A 17,609-nucleotide genomic window follows, 5' to 3' on the forward strand; every position below is an offset into this window, starting at 1 on the left:
AGGAAGAATCTCTATTGCAAAAAAGAAATTAGTTAGGCCAGATTAATATTAAAAAAAAGAGGAGAAAAGAAATGCCAGTTATATAATTTAATTTGGCCAAGGTCTATTGTTTTCTAGAAATTTTAAATTTTCAGCCACAAAAATAAAACACGTCTCAAGCTTCCTATGTGAAAAATGTTGTAGTTTATAAAAGTTCTTTCATGCTAAAGAATGATGGGCCGATGTTGAACCACCGGTATTATCTTTAACTAGATCATGTTGTTTAATATTTCCTCTCCCACATGCAAAATACAAATACCAAATTCTAGCTCGAGTTAAGCCTCCATTAATTATCCTAGTTCTGGAGCTAGCCTGTGCTTTCTAGATATGAAAGGGAAAGAAAAATTGTAAACAATTGGGAGCTCTCTCTTCTTTTTAACCCCCATGTCCCCCTCTCCCAGAAAAACAAAAGAAAAAGGGCAAAAAAGAAAGGAAGGTAAGAAGAGAAAAGCTTAATAGTTCTATGATGCCCCTATCTAGTTAGAGGTAAGTTCAACCCATTATTATCGGCCCATAAAGTGCTTATGCTCATTTAACTCTTTATCTTAGAATGTAAAAATGGTTAAGCTTAAGCCCCCTATTATAAAGCTTAGAAAGCAATTATCTAAGCATGTTAGCTCTTTTATTACAAAAAAAAATTAAAATATCTTAAGCCCAAGCAGGCCCATAAAGCAACACTATAAGTCATTCCTAACTTGTGGGTATATTTTTTTTTTAAATATAGGGTTTTATAAAAGAAAACCGTAAATGGATAAGGCAAAAGTGGCTCTCCGTAGATGTGCTGGTTTTCCGGCACTTCCACGCGACATACCTTTTTCAGTGTCCAACCACGGTTCAGGTCCCCGTCTCGTTTCCGCCGTCCCGGACGCATCCCCGGAACATAAAAACGTGAGTGGTCGTGCAGCCGGAGGAGGATAGAGGGGCGGAGACGGCGGCCGGAGAGATGTCGGAGAAAGAGAGCGTCTGTGTCACCGGCGGCAGCGGGTTCATCGGATCCTGGCTCGTACGCCTCCTCCTCGGCCGCGGCTACACAGTCCACGCCACCGTCAAAAATCTCGGTACTCCTCCTTTCTCTTGTTCCGATTTAAAACCCCATTCTTAGTTGTCCGACCAAGATCTAACTTGTTCATAATGTCCTCGAGAATATATATATATATATAAGCGAGTAATTGGATACTTATTTTGCTGGAGCTTGAGAGGGAGTTTGGTGATCGAGCTGTTCTGTGGGCAGAGGATGAAGGCGAGACGAAGCACCTGCGAGCGATGGAGGGCGCGGAGGCGTCGCGGCTCCGTCTCTTCCAGATCGACCTCCTCGACCCGGCCTCCATCCACGCCGCGATCCGAGGCGCCGTCGGCGTCTTCCACCTCGCCTCTCCCTGCATCGTTGACCGCGTTCACGATCCCGAGGTCGACCTCCTCGCCAGATCCCACGGTCGGCCGTTGCCGGTCGCCGATTTCAAACTCGCCTGACGATTTTTCTTTTCCTTCTTTAATTTTGGCGGGGTGGAGCAGAGAGAGTTACTGGACCCGGCGGTGAAAGGGACTCTGAACGTGCTCCGCGCGGCAAAGGAGAGCGGAGTGAAGCGGGTGGTGGTGACGTCATCGATCTCGGCCATCGTCCCCAGCCCTAGCTGGCCCGCTGACGTGGTCAAGGACGAGAATTGCTGGACCGATGTCGACTATTGCAAGCAGAACGAGGTGAGTCCTCGATTAAAAGAATCCCATTAATTGGGATCATTAGATTTTTTTTTTTTTCTGACGATTTGGTGTTTCAGATTTGGTATCCTGCTTCGAAGACTTTGGCAGAGAAGGCGGCATGGGAATTCGCCAAGGAGAATGGATTGGATGTAGTGGTGGTCAATCCCGGCACGGTGATGGGTCCAGTCATTCCACCGAGCATCAATGCCAGTATGGCCATGCTGTTCCGACTTCTTGAAGGTACTTGCAATTATTTCTTGCTAAACTGATGATGATGGTATATAATGTTATCGAATTACTGACTTGTTGTTCTATCATTACTTATGTGCTGCCGAACTGCGTATATAGACTGTTTTGTTTTGTCTGAGGTGATTTTTAGCAAAAGATCCTAGTGGATTTCTGAAAGTTTAAGGTTCTGTTTGGCCGCAGAGAAAGTGAGAGAGAAAAAAATTGTTTATGGAGAATCTACTTTTCCCAATGTTTGGCAATGAAAAGGAAAATCTAGAGGCAGAAAAACAAGCGACCAATTTAGGTTGTGATTGTGAGGGTAAATAATATGTTGATCTGGATACCTCATACACTATCTCAAATATCAACCAAGTGAAAATTCTTGTTTCTATTATCTTTTCTCCATTCATTTCTTAACATCAAGTATTTATTCCTTGCCCTTTTTTCTTGCATGAGTAAACAAAGCCTTCATGTTTCAGAATATCTGCATTCAATTCTTGGATTTACCAGATCATGCGTAACTTCCATGTTCTGTTCAAGGGTAAAGTTTTAAGAGTTCGAAAGGAGATTTCATACATCGTCAGCAACATCCAAGCTGACTCTTTTTACTGACATAAGTTGTGCCATCAGGTAGAATAGGTTGTACACTTGATTCATTTGCCATTTGGTTTGAGAGATATTGACGACATAGAAGCACTCATACTCAACTCAAATTAGTGTTAACATTATCTCAGACAGTTATTAGCTCATATATATATATATATATATATATATATATGCTTCAAATGGTGCTTTGAAACAACCCTAGTATGCTACATTGGGTAAATTTGCTCATTTGAGCTCATATAGACCTGGAGAGAGAACCCAAAATCTACTCTGGTACTTGAAAATTCTCACAATTTATAACATTGTAAAGCATTTAAGTAAATTTTCATGTTTGATAGTTTCTAAATGGTAAGATCCAATTAATAACCAAAGATTTAAAAAAGATACTTTGAACAAAGTAGTTGCCTTTGTTATGTGGTCCTAGGGGTATAAACTTGTCAAGTGTGATACCATACCATGATTCTTTTATCCCGCCTTTCTACTAATTAAGCATTGATTTCAAATCTTGATTGTTTGAGCTACTAAGCACTTTCTCAAATAGTGTCACCCCTTGCTACGTGAGCAAATGTGCAAGAGTTCGATTCTAGTTGGTGCCAGCCTCCAAAGGTGGGGTGGGTATACGGTAGAACCCTCCCGATCTCCCAAAAAAAAAAGATTGTTCAAAGAGCTCAGATAAATCAGCTTATTTTCAAGTGCATCTCAGTCCTAAAATGAACTATTATGATTGACTATGTTTGACCTCCACATCAGCTTGTTATAACTATCATTATCAACCTTAGCAGCCGTCAGTCTACTTAGATCTACCTTTAAAGATCTACCTTCCTCTCCTCATTCAGTTCTATGTTTTATTGTTTGTGGTATACTTTTCTTTTCTTTATTATTTGTTTATTTATTTATTTTGGTGGGGAATGAGGGGGCAGAGATAGGGGAGGCCCCTGTCACCTCGCCCACGCCCACCCCACCTAAATTACTTTGGATCCGGAAGAATGGATGGGCAAATCAATGGCTGACCTTGGCTGGCATAGCCCTCATGAAATCCAAACTTTCGGCCATGGTAATCTATAGAGCCTCGATCCTGTCTATTCCAAAGACTTTGGTTGAGCAGAATGATCAAAAAGTGTTTTTGGTCGGGGGGCGGGAAAAGAACCCATTTTCGCTAATCGGTAAAAATAAAGTGACAAAAAGCGGCCTTTCCATTCGAAACATGGGCAACCCAGGCAGATTGAGTCTGTGCTTGCAAAACCAGGAGTTTTTATCTGGAGTAAATAAGGGGCTGAAAATACTGAGGGCAATGCCACTCAAATTCAAAACCCACAACTTCTCGTTTGTGGTATACCTTGTTGTTTCATTCAATTATACTGAAGCCACTGTTGATGAATGAGTGGCGAAGAAAGCTTGTGTTCCTTTATGAGAGTCATCACAATCAACATTTTCATAGATTTTGTAAGCACCCGAACAGTAATCTATTACTGCATCGGCCGTTGTTGTCTCAGACTTGTTTAGCAGAGGGAAGAGTAACGCTCTTCCATCACTTTCCATTATGTACCACCTGCTTTTCAATAATCGTTTAGAGGTTTTTCTAACCACACCTTTCTTGTTTTCTTTCCCTATCGATCTTTACATTGTCTAATATGTTCACAATCCTTTTCAACATTTTTAGCAGCTCCTTTTTCCATCAAAGTTCTCATTAATTGCTCTGAGGATCTTAGCCATTATCTAACTAATAATTTTCATCAGAGTACTGTTTAGAGATTGTAACACTAAAATAAAAAACACCTTTGTTTTGGCTGTAACTGTTCGATTCACTCATTGTTCTTCCTATATTCTTGCTTTGAATAATGTGCATTAGGATTCTATAGATTCTAGCCTGGACTGGATCAATTTTTGTTCAAGACATCAAATGCAAAGGCATATGGTAATATGAAAGAGGTTAGTGCAATTAACCCTCATTGCATCAGTACAAGTTAAACTTTCTCCAATCTTCACTTGACTTTGTTTGAAGTTCTCTGTTCACTGAGACTACATGCTTTCATGTCATAGATCTGCCCTACAGTGTTGCATCCCCACCTCTTTTAGATTCATAGAAAGTTTAAACTCCTCTGTGCCCACTTCCCACCATATTGCTGAGCAGATATTTGGGCCCTTTTTGTTGGTGAACACCGCCCACCATAGTGCTGTGCAGATATTTGGGCCCTTTTTGTTGGTCATATATTTGGCTCGAACTTCATCCGAGTTCTTAAAGATAGCTCCACTTGTCTTATTAGGGATGGTTTGGCATATAGCAACATCAATTTATCCTTAGTGCAAGTCCTCAAAATATGAATATTGAGGAGATTAGCTATTTCAAATGTATGATTTCTGCAGAACTCTGCATTCAGTTAGGTTGCTTGATCATATACTTGTATGGATAATTGCGATGGTTCCACACAAGTGTAGTTGGCATGCTGACTACTCATACCAAAAGATATGATAATTTTCTATTAGCATGAAAAATATGTGAAATCAGATGCGTTTTGACTCAATCCCATTGTTTTAGATACGTGAATAATGTTCAAAGTTTATTGCTTTCTGTTTTAACTTCAAGTCCTGCTCCTAGCTATTCTTTACATTTCCTGAATTCTAAACTTGTAGGGCTAGTCTAGTTCAGGTAAAATGTTGGCCAACTGGTTATGCTATAGTATCTTTAAACACCTGAAGATTATGAAACAATAATTACCCTATCAATCCTTTTAAGAACATTAATACGATGAGACTTGACACTGATTGCTGGTGTGGTAGCAGGCTGCTCTGAAGAGTATGCAAATTTTTACATGGGATCGGTCCATGTCAAAGATGTTGCACTGGCTCATATCCTGGTTTATGAAAATACATCAGCATCTGGAAGGCACTTATGTGTTGAGTCCATCGCACATTGGAGCGACTTTGCATCCAAAGTTGCAGAACTTTACCCAGAATACAAAGTGCCCAGGTATGAGCCTGATTCTCTTAGAAAGGAAAAGCTTTAATAGGCAAAACTAGGTAACTTGGCCAGAGCTAAACGATTCTTTGTTCAACTTTTAAGCATCGAGAATTATGGCATATTAACTTTTCTGATGCACTTCTTTTTTTGTTTCTGTCTTCTAGATTTCCAAAGGATACCCAACCAGGGCTACTGAGAGCCCAATATCCATCGAAAAAGCTGATTGAATTGGGTATGGAATTCCACTCCATGGAGCAAATTATCAAGGACGCAGTGGAGAGTCTTGAGAGCAAGGATTTCATCTCCTGAACTATTGCTGCATTTGTACCTCTATATCTCGTGTAAACCATGCAGGATGTCTGATACCATGAGTACACAAGACTTGAACACCGTCCCTTGTGGCAGAATTATGGGACTCATGGCACATGACTGTAATCTCTACCGCTGTACATTTTCTTAGTGAAGAGGATATGCTGTGTGCACCAGTTCATGCAGAATATGTTGCTAGCTTTAGCTGAACGAGCAACGCTAATGCTCGTACCAACTTTGATGTGTTTAAATTTTATCCTGTTCTTTCCTTGGGATACTGGTTTCTTTGTTCAATATTGCTTGTGTGTATGGGTCTTATTTATGGCTCCAGTGTTACTCTACTTCCCAATTCCGATACTCCAGGCCTATAAATGGGATATAAAGTAATCCCGTGCAGCATTTGAATTCTCGAGACGAAACGAATCAGTCTCCCTCCATGAGCAGAATATCACAGGGAGCGTCACATGCTGCTCACAATTCTCCGATCCTGTGACTGCTGAACTCCAGGGAGTTGAGTGATTTGACACTAATAACTTTGGTTCCGATCCACAAGCAAGGAAAGATGAAGCAGGGAGGAAGAACAAGAGAAACTGGAGTTGTTGAACGAAGGGAGCTTTCGTGTCGCAGATGGCAGTGGGTTTACTGGATCATGGGCGATCCACTTCCTCCTTGAACGAGGCTACACCCCATTCGTGCTACTGTCAGCGATCTCATTACTGTACTCCCTCTCTTATCTCTCATACACCACATTTCTTCTGACGTTGAGATGATAAGGGTGAGACCAAGCACTTGCAAGGCCTCCATGAAGCCTCGCTGTGGCTCCACCTCTTCCAGACGGATTGCCACGGCTACACCTCCATCCTTGCTGCAGTCCAAGGCACCACTGGTGCCTTGCTCCGTGCTTTGCCCACCATCATAAGCCCCATCCGAGATCCTCAGGCACCAAATTCACTACTATAATTATTTTTCATTAATTCATCAATCTGAGTTTGGCTTCAGTATCTACTTTGTTCTTGGACCATCCATATTTGTGGAGCAAATGATACAATTCTTTTCTAGAAGGGTAGTAGTTGTATTTTCTTACAGGGACAGTTTTAAACAGCAAAGTACCTATGAGTTTTTACAAAGTGATCAATACTGACGGTGATTTGTAGCATATAGAGGATGAAGTCTGATCAAGTAGACCAGGCCTCAAAACAGTGAATAAGCACCAACATAGGCAAGACAAGATGAAGATGAACCTTGGTAATGGCAACCAAAGGAGAGCAACAACAAATCCCAAAGGCACTACTTAATTGGGAGTGAAGTACAAGGACGGCAATGCCAATGTTGAAGATGATTGCGCACCCAAGAAATATGGCTCTGTTATAGCATGATTGATTCAAGTTAAGAGGAACAAGAGAAAGTATGGGGAATGTGCAATATTCATCACCATGTGGCTCAAGATAAAATATAAACATATAAGGAATGTGGTCACTGCTATGGTGAGAAACTGAAATACTACAACACATGGACTACTACATTCTAACATATCGTTCCTTGAAACATAACAGAATCTAAAATAAACGCAACAGGAAAAGCAGCATAGCACCAGTTGATGGGGGCTCCCCCATCATAGCATGCATGCGGACAATCTTATTCCACCAAGCAAGGGTTTTTATTAATACCTTTGCCAAATGGTGTTCCCAACTATGATTACATCCATATAAGAACAGAGTCAAAATCTTGATGATCTCAATTCAAATCTAATTACTTGTACCTGTAGTCTGTATCTCTCCCAGCATACTGCACCAATGTTAAATATGAATTTGACATTTCAAATCCTCACGAAGGTAGCTGCCTAAAGTTAGCTACCAAGCACACAGTGATGAATTGATTTACACTCCAAGTGGCAAAATGATCTTTTTGGGAAGAAACAACATTTGTTTCTTTGCCATGTGCACACTTCAAACTTAATCTATTATCAATTTCATTTAGTGAAGTCACAGCAAGCTAGTGCTTGAATGCTTTTCATTTCTCTCCTCTCTCTTCTCAGCTTCCATGGACCATATTTATTAATATGAAGACACCCTCTGCAATCACCAGCATAAGTCTGGGGGTAATGAAGATTCAGGGGAGCCAAGAATCTAGGCACTGTGAATCAGATCTACTCATCTGCCACATTATGCAACCAAAATGCCCAAACAATGAAATCTTGGACTCAGAAGCATCAGAAAAGATGATTAAAAAAGCCTCAAATTGACTAGGAGGGATTTAAAGACAATGTATAACAATAGCCCCCCTAAGAAAACAACCACAAGAGATTGCCGCTAATAGAACAAGTTTTGGAGTATAGAAAATGTTGTTCAGCTAAATACATATCCCACTACAGCATGCCTAACGAAATTTCAAAAGTTCACAGAAAATATATTATTTTTCAATATGAACAAGATAAATAAATCCATATCTGATGCACAAAATTTGCCTGTGAATTCCTGTATAATGTTGATGCTAGGATTAGAATGTAATCACTAAAACTTCAGACAAGTCTTCAGTTATAACCAATTACCCAGGACTGTACGGAGGAATTGATAGGAGAGAGTAATACAGCACATGTACCACTTTACTGTGGATCAGATGACGCACGCTGGCCATAGATGGCAGCCTCAGCCTCAGCCCTTAGCTGTGCAGCCCGGTTTTCCCTGCGCCGTGCATCCCTTGCATCTGAATCAGCATGCACTTTCTCCATCACTTTATCAAATCCAGGAATGGTCTGCTGTAACTTGTTGTACACTCTGTAGCTCAGCTTGTAAAAGATTCTAAACATCCTCTGCATACGAAAGAAATATATAATCATAACAGATTTCACCATTAAAAAGCATGAAGACAAATTCTTTCCAGGAAGATTCACGCCTGCTGGCAGACAGCAATTTAAGAAATGCCAGCAAGCAAGGAAAGGTTTGCAGTTTGTAAATCCAAGGCTTGTGGAATGGATCATTTGAGTCAAGAAGCCATAACTTTTTAAAGTTCATATAAATTACTGCTTGTAGTATAAATATGATACAACAAACCGTTCTTTTGAAGTCAGAGCCTTATGGAACTGGATTTCCTGCACGCTGCCCTTAAAATTTACCTATATGATTCTCATATCTCAGTTCTAACATCTTCAGGGCTCATAGCCTATATTACTTTGCCAAGCTGCCAAGTTTGTACAAATACTATCTGTTCATAAGATATGACAAAAATGTAGTGTTCTTTTGAAATGAAGGCCCTGAGGATCTTGATTTCCTGCATATTTCCCTTATCGGATTACCTTCTCATGATTCTCGTTGTCTCGGTTCTAAAATCACATGCTACTCTAGTTTTGTGAAAATAAAATTATACTGATCTGATCTAGGCTTGTGCTTCATGGTAGGAGAGATTAAAAGGACTAGGTGCGAATTACAGAACAGAACAGAGTCAACAAGAAAGTTAGTTGACTAGCATACAAAAGGCAAAGTATCCAGATAACTTCTAGAAATCATGAAGGTACCTTGACATCATTGTTCCAATGCCTGATATATGGAGGACCTGTTGTATAAGAACCAAGAGGTTCACGGTACCATTCCCCATCATATGTTATTTGATCCATGGCTTGTTCTATGCTTAGAACCTCCCATGGCCTTAAACCAGGGATAATTTCTGCAAGACGGTACCTGCCAACAGAACGGATTTTGCAGTTATCTTAAATGACATAAATGCAATCTTGTGTCATCATAATCTCATGAAATATGACACTGTCTCAAAATTATGCAAATTGTTGAACATTAATTATACACATGGAACCCAAAGAATACACGTCCTACAATTACATCTAAGTCATCCATATTCACAGTTCATCCTTCTTCCCAAACAGAAGATTTTAGTAAACAACAAAATGTATGCTTAACAAAAGCAATACCAATTTCCATCAAGACATTAGTTCAGCATGGCAGGCTGTAAATTCACATCACATGAAAAACTTTTTATGTTAATTTCAGCAAAAGCATTAATCTGTATCAAAGGAAAAGATATGAAGTCAATGCCATATAGGAAATATATTGATATAGTTCAAAATCATGCAAGACCAACCACTGAAGTTACTCTTAGAGGTAATGAAGAATGCATACAGTGAAAAAAGAAATAACCGAATTTTAAGATTTAAGCAGGAAGCATCCTGAATCTTACTAAAGTAGTTCGCATAGAGCTTAGAGCTTCCACTTTTTCCAATAGTTTAAGAGAGCAGGAGGTTCACAATGCAACCAAAACTTACCTAGAGGCAAACAAGTACAGGCGAAACCAGCTATAAATGGTACTCATCATGGTCAAGGCCATGATACAGTGCAACCAAAAATTCCTAGAGAAGGCACCAAAATCATTAAGCACAAGAATACAGCAGAAAAGCTGAATTCATAGGATCCTCATTGAGATAGAGAGTGAACAACAACTAGCCTGCTGGATCACAAAATAGAGATCCTTGATCCATGATCATCTCAGTAAGGTAGCAAAAGTGAACAATAACTAGCCAGCCAAATCAATTGATGCTGTCAATGATCATCCACGAGTAGTTTAAACCTAGTCACTAATTCCAGTCTAAATAAATATTTATGTCACAGATCTTACTCTTTTATAGATGTTAAGAGTTTTTTACTTGAATATAGATTTCTGTAGAGCTCTAAACTTTGGTGGTTGGAGAATTTATTGTTTGGTAAAATATTGATTATCCCTCTCTTCTCTTCTCTCTGCTTCCCTTCTCTCTTCTTCATTTCTCAGCTCTTCCCCAATCTACCATATAAGAAAGAGGGTTGACTAGTTTGTCTCTTATTACTCTCCTCTATATGGATAAACCTTCTTTCCATTTCTTTATCCTATTAATATGTTAATATGGAGCCAAATGGCTTCTGGGGAACCACACAGCAGAGCCCATATAAATCCCTTTACTTTTCCCAAACTGTTTCTTCAATGTTTCTGGTAATAGTATCAATTTGTTATCCATGATTCCAAATAAGCACTATGAACCTACCACCCTGCAAACTAAATTGATAGGTCAAAATACTCTTACAAAATTTGAACTGAAAAAAATGAAAATAAAATAAGGATGGAATTAGTGTCTTTTGTTTAAGCTCTCAATTTTTTTCTTTGTGACTTATCCATCAATTTCAATAAAATATGTCCACAAACACCAAACAGCCTCCAAGCATCAATTTCCCAGTAAAAGCACACTGAGAGAGAGAGAGAGAGATACTTATCCCTGGATAGGCTTAAATATAACACAACATATGTAAAAAGAAAAGTTCAAAAACATAACTTTGAAAAGCATGATGATTAGCTGAAGTGTAGTACCTATTTGATTAACAAGACTTCATTCCCATGATACAGTAGTATAATGACAAATAATTAATGTGGCATGTGAAGAAACTGAAACAAAAGAACAACGCAGTGGCAGGTAAAAGACCTTACCTGTATAAGTAAGAGGATGGAAACAAAGATAATGTTTCTTTTGGGACTGTCATGTTTATAAAAGAAAAAAAGTACCAGTCTATAAGCATCAATTTTTATAACATGTTAAGAGAAACCGCAAAACTTGTTTCTCAAACCTAGCACAACACATAAAAGAAAAAAATAAGAAAAATATATAAAAGAGCATGATGCACGGCTATATGCAATACCTATTTGATCAACAAGACTCCATTTCCTTAGTACATTAATATACCAAGAACTAGTTTGGCATCTTAAGTAACTGGAACAAAACAAAGAAAAAAAAGTGGCAGGTGAGACCTTAGCTCTTTGGGGATGTATTTGTTTGGCATGTGATCTCTTTCTAAAATTGTAGTGAGTTCAGAGCCACTTGCCCAAAGAAATAGAGCATGACTAGGAATTCTCGCACCAGGCCATATGCCACCATTGGCTTCAAGTACAGCCATGTCGCGTCTCTTGCTCTCAATAGCTTCTTCTTGTAATTGCTTATAGGTCTTCTTCTCAAATCCCTTGAGAGGAGTCCACGGAGGAATGCCTTTCTGAAGTTTGTGTAGAAAAGCTGTTGCAGCAGCTCCTAGTCTGACTGAACAACAAATTAAAGCACATAAATAAATAAATAACAAGGGAGAATATTATCTCCAGGTCAACATCTCTGTTTATTGTTATAGGAATTTAAAGTTTGAATACATTTTAAAACAATCTCTTCATGTGAGGCTATATATGTGCTCATAACATCTTGTTACAGCAAAATATATTGACTGTTAAACAGATGCAGAGCCTGTTTGTGAGCACTTAATGCTTACTGTAAAATATAAGGCAAATAATACAATTCTTAATCATAACAAACCTTCCCAAGTGGCAATTGCTTTCTCCATGCCATAAATCATTCCAATGGGTGCCCACTCATCCATGTCATCACCCCAAATGAATGTATGTGTATCAATTATCCCACCAGCCCAGGCAGTTTTAAGAGTTATTAGCTGACATGGTCCTCTTGTACGTCCTAGACGATCCTTGTAGTACCAGCCACCACTTGGTCCACTTCTCATGATAACTAAACAATTCATTTCAGGTGTGATTGTTAGAAGAAAAATGAATGTAACGGAATTCAAAGAGAAGCATATATGTCCTAATTATGCAGCATTTTTTAAAAGAGAAACAACTATAATAGGCCATGCTCATAGAATAGTAATTAAGGCATAATTAAGAAACTTAATACGGGGACTCTTGTTAGGAGTCTGTCTACCCATTATAGAGAATCAAAAAATATATAGCCCACACTAGCAAATGTGATATTGGATAACAATGGAAAAACAAACAGCCATCAGTTCTTAGCCAACAGGATAGTCCACCGATTCAAATAGTAAAATTCAGAAATGAACAAGGGAAAAGAGGTTTACGATAAAAGAACATGCACAAACTAATTCCATAGATGAACTGTTAACATACGAATTTTAAAAAAGGCGAAGTAATTTCCAAGTGTATGCTTTTAATCATAGGTTCTGTTAAGCAGTAGATGCAACTACTACAACAAGAAAAACATCAGCTACCAAATCCCGCAAACTTCAATAGTTTACAATTCAGTGACCATTCATTTTTCTTTTACTATTTTAAATGATTAAGACCCCCCAACCTTTTAGCCAGCTACAACTTCCCTGACATAAAGGCTCTGATATTTTGCCTCCTGTGTGTTTACCATATATAGCCAGCCAGTCCAGCCTGCTGTCACATCAGGTCCCACTAACCTTTCCCTGAGCCAAGTTAACCACTTTTTGATTTTACTCCTCTTCTCTGTCCCTAACAGCAGCAACAAGCAATCATAGAGTATAGCTAAACTTGTTAATCCTTCTATCTCTCAAATTGCAAAGCCCAGTCACTGCTAAAAGCAGATCTTGCTTTGTTATTACTCTTTTGCTTTGTTATTACTCCCACAGCAAAAATCAAATAGACACCTTATTGCAGTTTATATTGCTGTACATTGTTGTGCTGCAAACACATATAACACCCACCCAGACCCTTCCGTGTGACTTGCATTTCCACTGCAAGAGGAACATCAGCATAGAGCTTGTTGCTAAGCTTTTTGCATGAAATTACGCAACACTAGAGGAATGACATGAATGTTCAAAGAGCCTGGAAGAGCCTCAAAAGAAGTGGGTATCTCCCTGATAGGTAAACTTCTTGGAACTACTGTGCATTTACTTAGAACCTGCACAGCTTACAGATGAAGTCGTTAGTTTAACCTTCTAACTAGTTCCAGCTTATGGCACACTTGTTGCATGTCAGGGTTGGTTTAAGAGACAAAATGGAACCTCATGCACCATCCCTTTCTTGTTCATTATTTTAGAATGCATCTCACATTACAATCAACCAATTCCCATGATCTCACTTCCTTTACAGTAATTAGTGCAGGATTTCAAATTTGAAACTTGTTTTTATTCTTGTTTGCGCTAGCTTCACACTAGGACAGCATATAGTCAACCCATTAGGGTATCCTACATCAGTATACATATCAATATACATGCACATCTAGTATATTTATCTATTATCATGGATGTTGTTCTAGTTGTAGTTGAAATATGAAGTAATTATGAAGTTCGAACCATTTCTTCATATCATGCTTGGGAATAATGATCAAGCAAAATGGAAGTTTATAACTGTATAATTAATTGTTTAACAAAAACTGTCAGCATGATCATCCTAAAAGAAAATTTGTACCAGCTTATTTGCTAATATCACTTCAAACCACAAGCATGACTATTAAACTGCTGCATTTTAATGATAGCATGTTTCCTTTCAGATAAAATTACCTACCCATCATAAAAAGTCCAAAATATTCATCACAATGCATACATCACAAATGTCTTGAACACCATAGCATGGAAAAGCTTGTCCACCAAATCATAGTCAAAGATTGAGATCAATGGGGTAGTTATCTACATGAACAACTTCTAGCTTTGAGTCATTAACTAATGGAAAGTAATAAATATTTTGCATAACAAAATGACGTTTGCACATAGTGCAAGCTTTTCGAATTAATAACTATGGCCTAGAACAAGCATTGCTTCCCAATTTCCATTGTATTTTAAAACCACTGGTGATTGATAACTTGTGGTATCTAGACATTCATGTCCAGCTTCTAGAATTTGTGTCAAATATGTGTCTAAGTTGGATACGCATTGGACACTTGGATACTTATCATTTTTGTAATTGCAGCATATAAAGTTAGCTGAGATTTGAACTCCTCCAAGTTCATCCACTACGACAGTATCAAAAGTGAGCTTCTATTAGCTTTGTAGATTGGTCAAAAATGTAGATATTCTAAAAAAATTTATAAAATATTGTTTTTCTAAACTTTGTGCATACTAGAAAGTTTGGGGTGAGAAACATGCATATTGAAAGGCCTTAACAAATAATATATTTCAAATATTTTCTTTTATGCAATATTTACATACATAATTTTAGTTAAAATTATTTTTTCTATGCCATATGTCTCCTTTTTTTCCCCCTCTTGACAAGTCAGACAGTTAGAGATGTGTTTGACTTAATTCTCACGTCTGTGCCTGCGCAGCATTGCCAATAACTTGCAAAATCCAACTCCCAAAACCAGTTTAAGTTAGCTATTTTCAAATATACTTTGCTAAAGAAATTTCAAAACTGAATTGAGAATAAAATAAATGTAAAAAAAAACATACTATCCTCAAAAAACATAATAAAAACTATAATGATATGTGCCACTCTTATACTCAAGTTGATAACAATCTCCACTGCAACCAAAATCCAGCACTGCAGAAATCTAGGAAAAGGTTAATCAAACAATCATTAATATAATGAAGATAAAGAATTTATGTTAAAACTTGCATTACACACTTAGCACACATGAAGCCAGCCATCCTGATGGGATCTTCTGATCCACTTTCACCACAATTACATCAAATGAACACAAGGAAAAATAGCAGGGAACAGATGTCTAACATTTCCCATTTCCAGATAGGACAATTTAATTCAAATAGAGTTCAAAGCCAACCAAATATTGTCTAACTTTTAAACCAACAGTATCAAACTCTGAAACAAACAACTTTCAGCAGTCATTTATACTCTCACTCCCTCCAGACACACCCCACTGAATTCGACATTCCCAAAAATAACTACTACTCAGAGCACTGCTAGCAGACTGCAGTAACTAATATAATAACTTTCACTTCTTTTAGTTAATCGTCAAGTGCAAGAGTTTTTAAACTACATCTGTACTCATTAATCAAAGAAAGGAATTAAAATTCAAACTGTAATAAAAAAAAAAAAAACACCATTGTGATTGCTATGGTATTCAAAGCAGTAAATTTTGACTTACAGTCATAATAACGCTTCTCCAGCCTCTTATACCCAATTGCCTGGGCCACATCAATCGGCCGGCCGGGAGGGTAAGGCCGCTGCCTGAACCCCCAAAGCCCAAAAAAGAACTGCCTCGCAAAGTCCCAGAACTTGTTGTCAGACTCCCTCCTCGTCTTGATCGACTTCCTCGGCATTGGCCGGCCATCAAGCCCCGGCACATGGGGGAGCTTTTTCCAGAGCTCGCGGTCCTCCCGCCGGTAGGGGTGCTCGTTCTCCTTGAGCTCCATCTCATTAATCTTGTCGGCGACGAGCTCGGCGCGCCTCAGGAACTGGACCACGGGATTCTTGTTGAACTCGTCCCACCATCTCTCGTTCTCCTCGATCTCCTCGGGCGTTGGGTTTTCCTTCTTCTCGAAGAAGGGGTCATCGGCGAGAATCCGCTCGACCTCGGGCGTGTGGCGGTAGTCGGGGCGGTGCTCGCACTCCCAGAAGAACTGCGCCAGCATCCGGGTGTACTTTCCCGGAGGCTCCTCGGAGGCATCGGAGGAGGAGACTGAGGAGCTAGAGTTTTGGGGGTTCTTGGGCTTCCGCAAGAAGAGGTTTCGGCCGCCGATGAAGGCGAAGTTGGAGGGTTTCGAGGGTTTTGGGGGTTGGGGGAACCAGTCGCCAAGCCAGCCGAGGTTGATGGACGCCATGGATGGAAGAGGCTAGGGTTTCTTTGGAGGCGCGGGGCAACGGAGACCGGGGAGGGAGGAGGGCATTCGAAGGAGATGGGCATACAATGGATAGGACGGGACAACGGAGCGAAGCAGGAGAAAGATGAGGAAAGGTTTAAAGAGTATCGGCGTATCGTACCGAAAAAAGAGTATCGGCGTCGAGTCCGTTATTTGGTGCTCCTTATTTCCACCTCATGGACACGGTACGCCGTTTCGGCATCTCAGCCGTTGGATCGATGGCCCTCTCCTTGGTCGGCAGATAGCAATGGAATTGTTTTCCTTTAAATCGATGTAATAATAGAAATCATATTATGAAATAGGGCTTGTCTGTACCAAAAAAAAAGAAAAAAAAGAAATAGGGCTTGTCCAAGTAACCATACATATGTCTAGCCAAATTAAAAAAAATCTTGAGTTGGGAGTTTGATTGTTGCAACTGCAAGTATTTGGATCTAAATAATGATAATATGAATAGATTTCATCCTTCTCTTAAGGGAGAATATGAAAAGAAAAATATACTGCACTTACTAATTATTGTCAAAAAAAAAAAGCATTATTAACTATATGTATATATGGGGAGATAGAGAGAGCTGGACTAGGATATATTTGTATGGATCTCCAATTAAATACAGTCAATTCTACATTAGATATAAAAGGTCCAATGGTCCTAACTTTTTTATGTGATCTATTATTTTTTAACTACTTACTAAAAAATTTTGTTTTGGAGATTCCTTTCCTATGGATTAAGTGATAAAAAAATATGTTTGGATTAATTTTATTTAGATTGTCTATTTTTTGACTACTTAATGCATAGTCTAGGATATCCAAATTATATAATTTTTGATATATTTGGATATAGTAGATTACATCTAATGATTCAGATTGTCAATATGAAAATTTCATTGTTCAATATAGAACTGATTGGATCTGAATAGAGATCCATTTGAGTGTGTGTGATGTATCATGCATATTTTAAGATAATATCACAATATCAATGACATGTACACTTGCTCTGGAGGGATATTGATCGCATAACTCACTATAATTTTAGTAGCATAATATTTGTTACACATCCTGAAATGTACACAAATAAATGAGGATGTTTTTATAATCTTGTCGATGATGGTTCAATGGTGTTGAGCATTTTTCTCGAATAGTTACATCTTTTGCATATATGCTCACAATAAATAACAAGCCCACCCTCCACCAAAAAATAAGAAATAAAAATATATACATGTCACCTATTTTGATAC

General features: G+C 38.7%; 2 protein-coding genes across 3 annotated transcripts; one reads left to right on the forward strand and one right to left on the reverse strand.

Moving 5' to 3' along the window:
• Positions 1-791: 791 nt before the first annotated feature.
• Positions 792-6,133, forward strand: LOC103722393 (phenylacetaldehyde reductase). Of its 2 annotated transcripts, none has more exons than XM_039124949.1 (6): positions 792-1,097; positions 1,271-1,446; positions 1,552-1,737; positions 1,815-1,977; positions 5,353-5,539; positions 5,695-6,133. In XM_039124949.1, the coding sequence occupies exons 1-6, from the start codon at positions 983-985 to the stop codon at positions 5,837-5,839; spliced, it is 972 nt and encodes a 323-aa protein (XP_038980877.1). In that variant the 5' UTR covers positions 792-982; the 3' UTR covers positions 5,840-6,133. The 2 variants fall into 2 exon arrangements, with proteins under 2 accessions (XP_038980877.1, XP_038980875.1); XM_039124947.1 differs by having other exon boundaries at positions 805-1,097; positions 1,202-1,446.
• Positions 6,134-8,121: 1,988 nt separating this feature from the next.
• LOC103697588 (protein TIC 56, chloroplastic) lies at positions 8,122-16,461 on the reverse strand. Its single transcript, XM_008779476.4, has 5 exons — positions 15,663-16,461; positions 12,162-12,368; positions 11,615-11,897; positions 9,351-9,513; positions 8,122-8,648 (listed from the first exon to the last, which is right to left on the reverse strand). Exons 1-5 carry the CDS (start codon positions 16,336-16,338, stop codon positions 8,442-8,444), a joined length of 1,536 nt encoding a protein of 511 aa, XP_008777698.2. The 5' UTR covers positions 16,339-16,461; the 3' UTR covers positions 8,122-8,441.
• Between the last annotated feature and the right edge of the window lie 1,148 nt (positions 16,462-17,609).

Source organism: Phoenix dactylifera, chromosome 3 (assembly GCF_009389715.1).
Source record: "Phoenix dactylifera cultivar Barhee BC4 chromosome 3, palm_55x_up_171113_PBpolish2nd_filt_p, whole genome shotgun sequence".
NCBI lineage: Eukaryota > Viridiplantae > Streptophyta > Magnoliopsida > Arecales > Arecaceae > Phoenix > Phoenix dactylifera.

Bases quoted from the DNA above. Each gene is read 5' to 3' on its own strand.
- LOC103722393 (XM_039124947.1), top strand. From the start codon at position 983: ATGTCGGAGAAAGAGAGCGTCTGTGTCACCGGCGGCAGCGGGTTCATC. The intron at 1,098-1,201 runs GTACTCCTCCTT...TATATATATAAG, and splicing joins CGCCACCGTCAAAAATCTCG to CGAGTAATTGGATACTTATT. The intron at 1,738-1,814 runs GTGAGTCCTCGA...TTGGTGTTTCAG, and splicing joins ACTATTGCAAGCAGAACGAG to ATTTGGTATCCTGCTTCGAA.
- LOC103697588 (XM_008779476.4), bottom strand. From the start codon at position 16,338: ATGGCGTCCATCAACCTCGGCTGGCTTGGCGACTGGTTCCCCCAACCC. The intron at 12,369-15,662 runs GTAAGTCAAAAT...TGAATTGTTTAG, and splicing joins GGAGAAGCGTTATTATGACT to TTATCATGAGAAGTGGACCA. The intron at 8,649-9,350 runs GTACCTTCATGA...TTTCGTATGCAG, and splicing joins ATTGGAACAATGATGTCAAG to AGGATGTTTAGAATCTTTTA.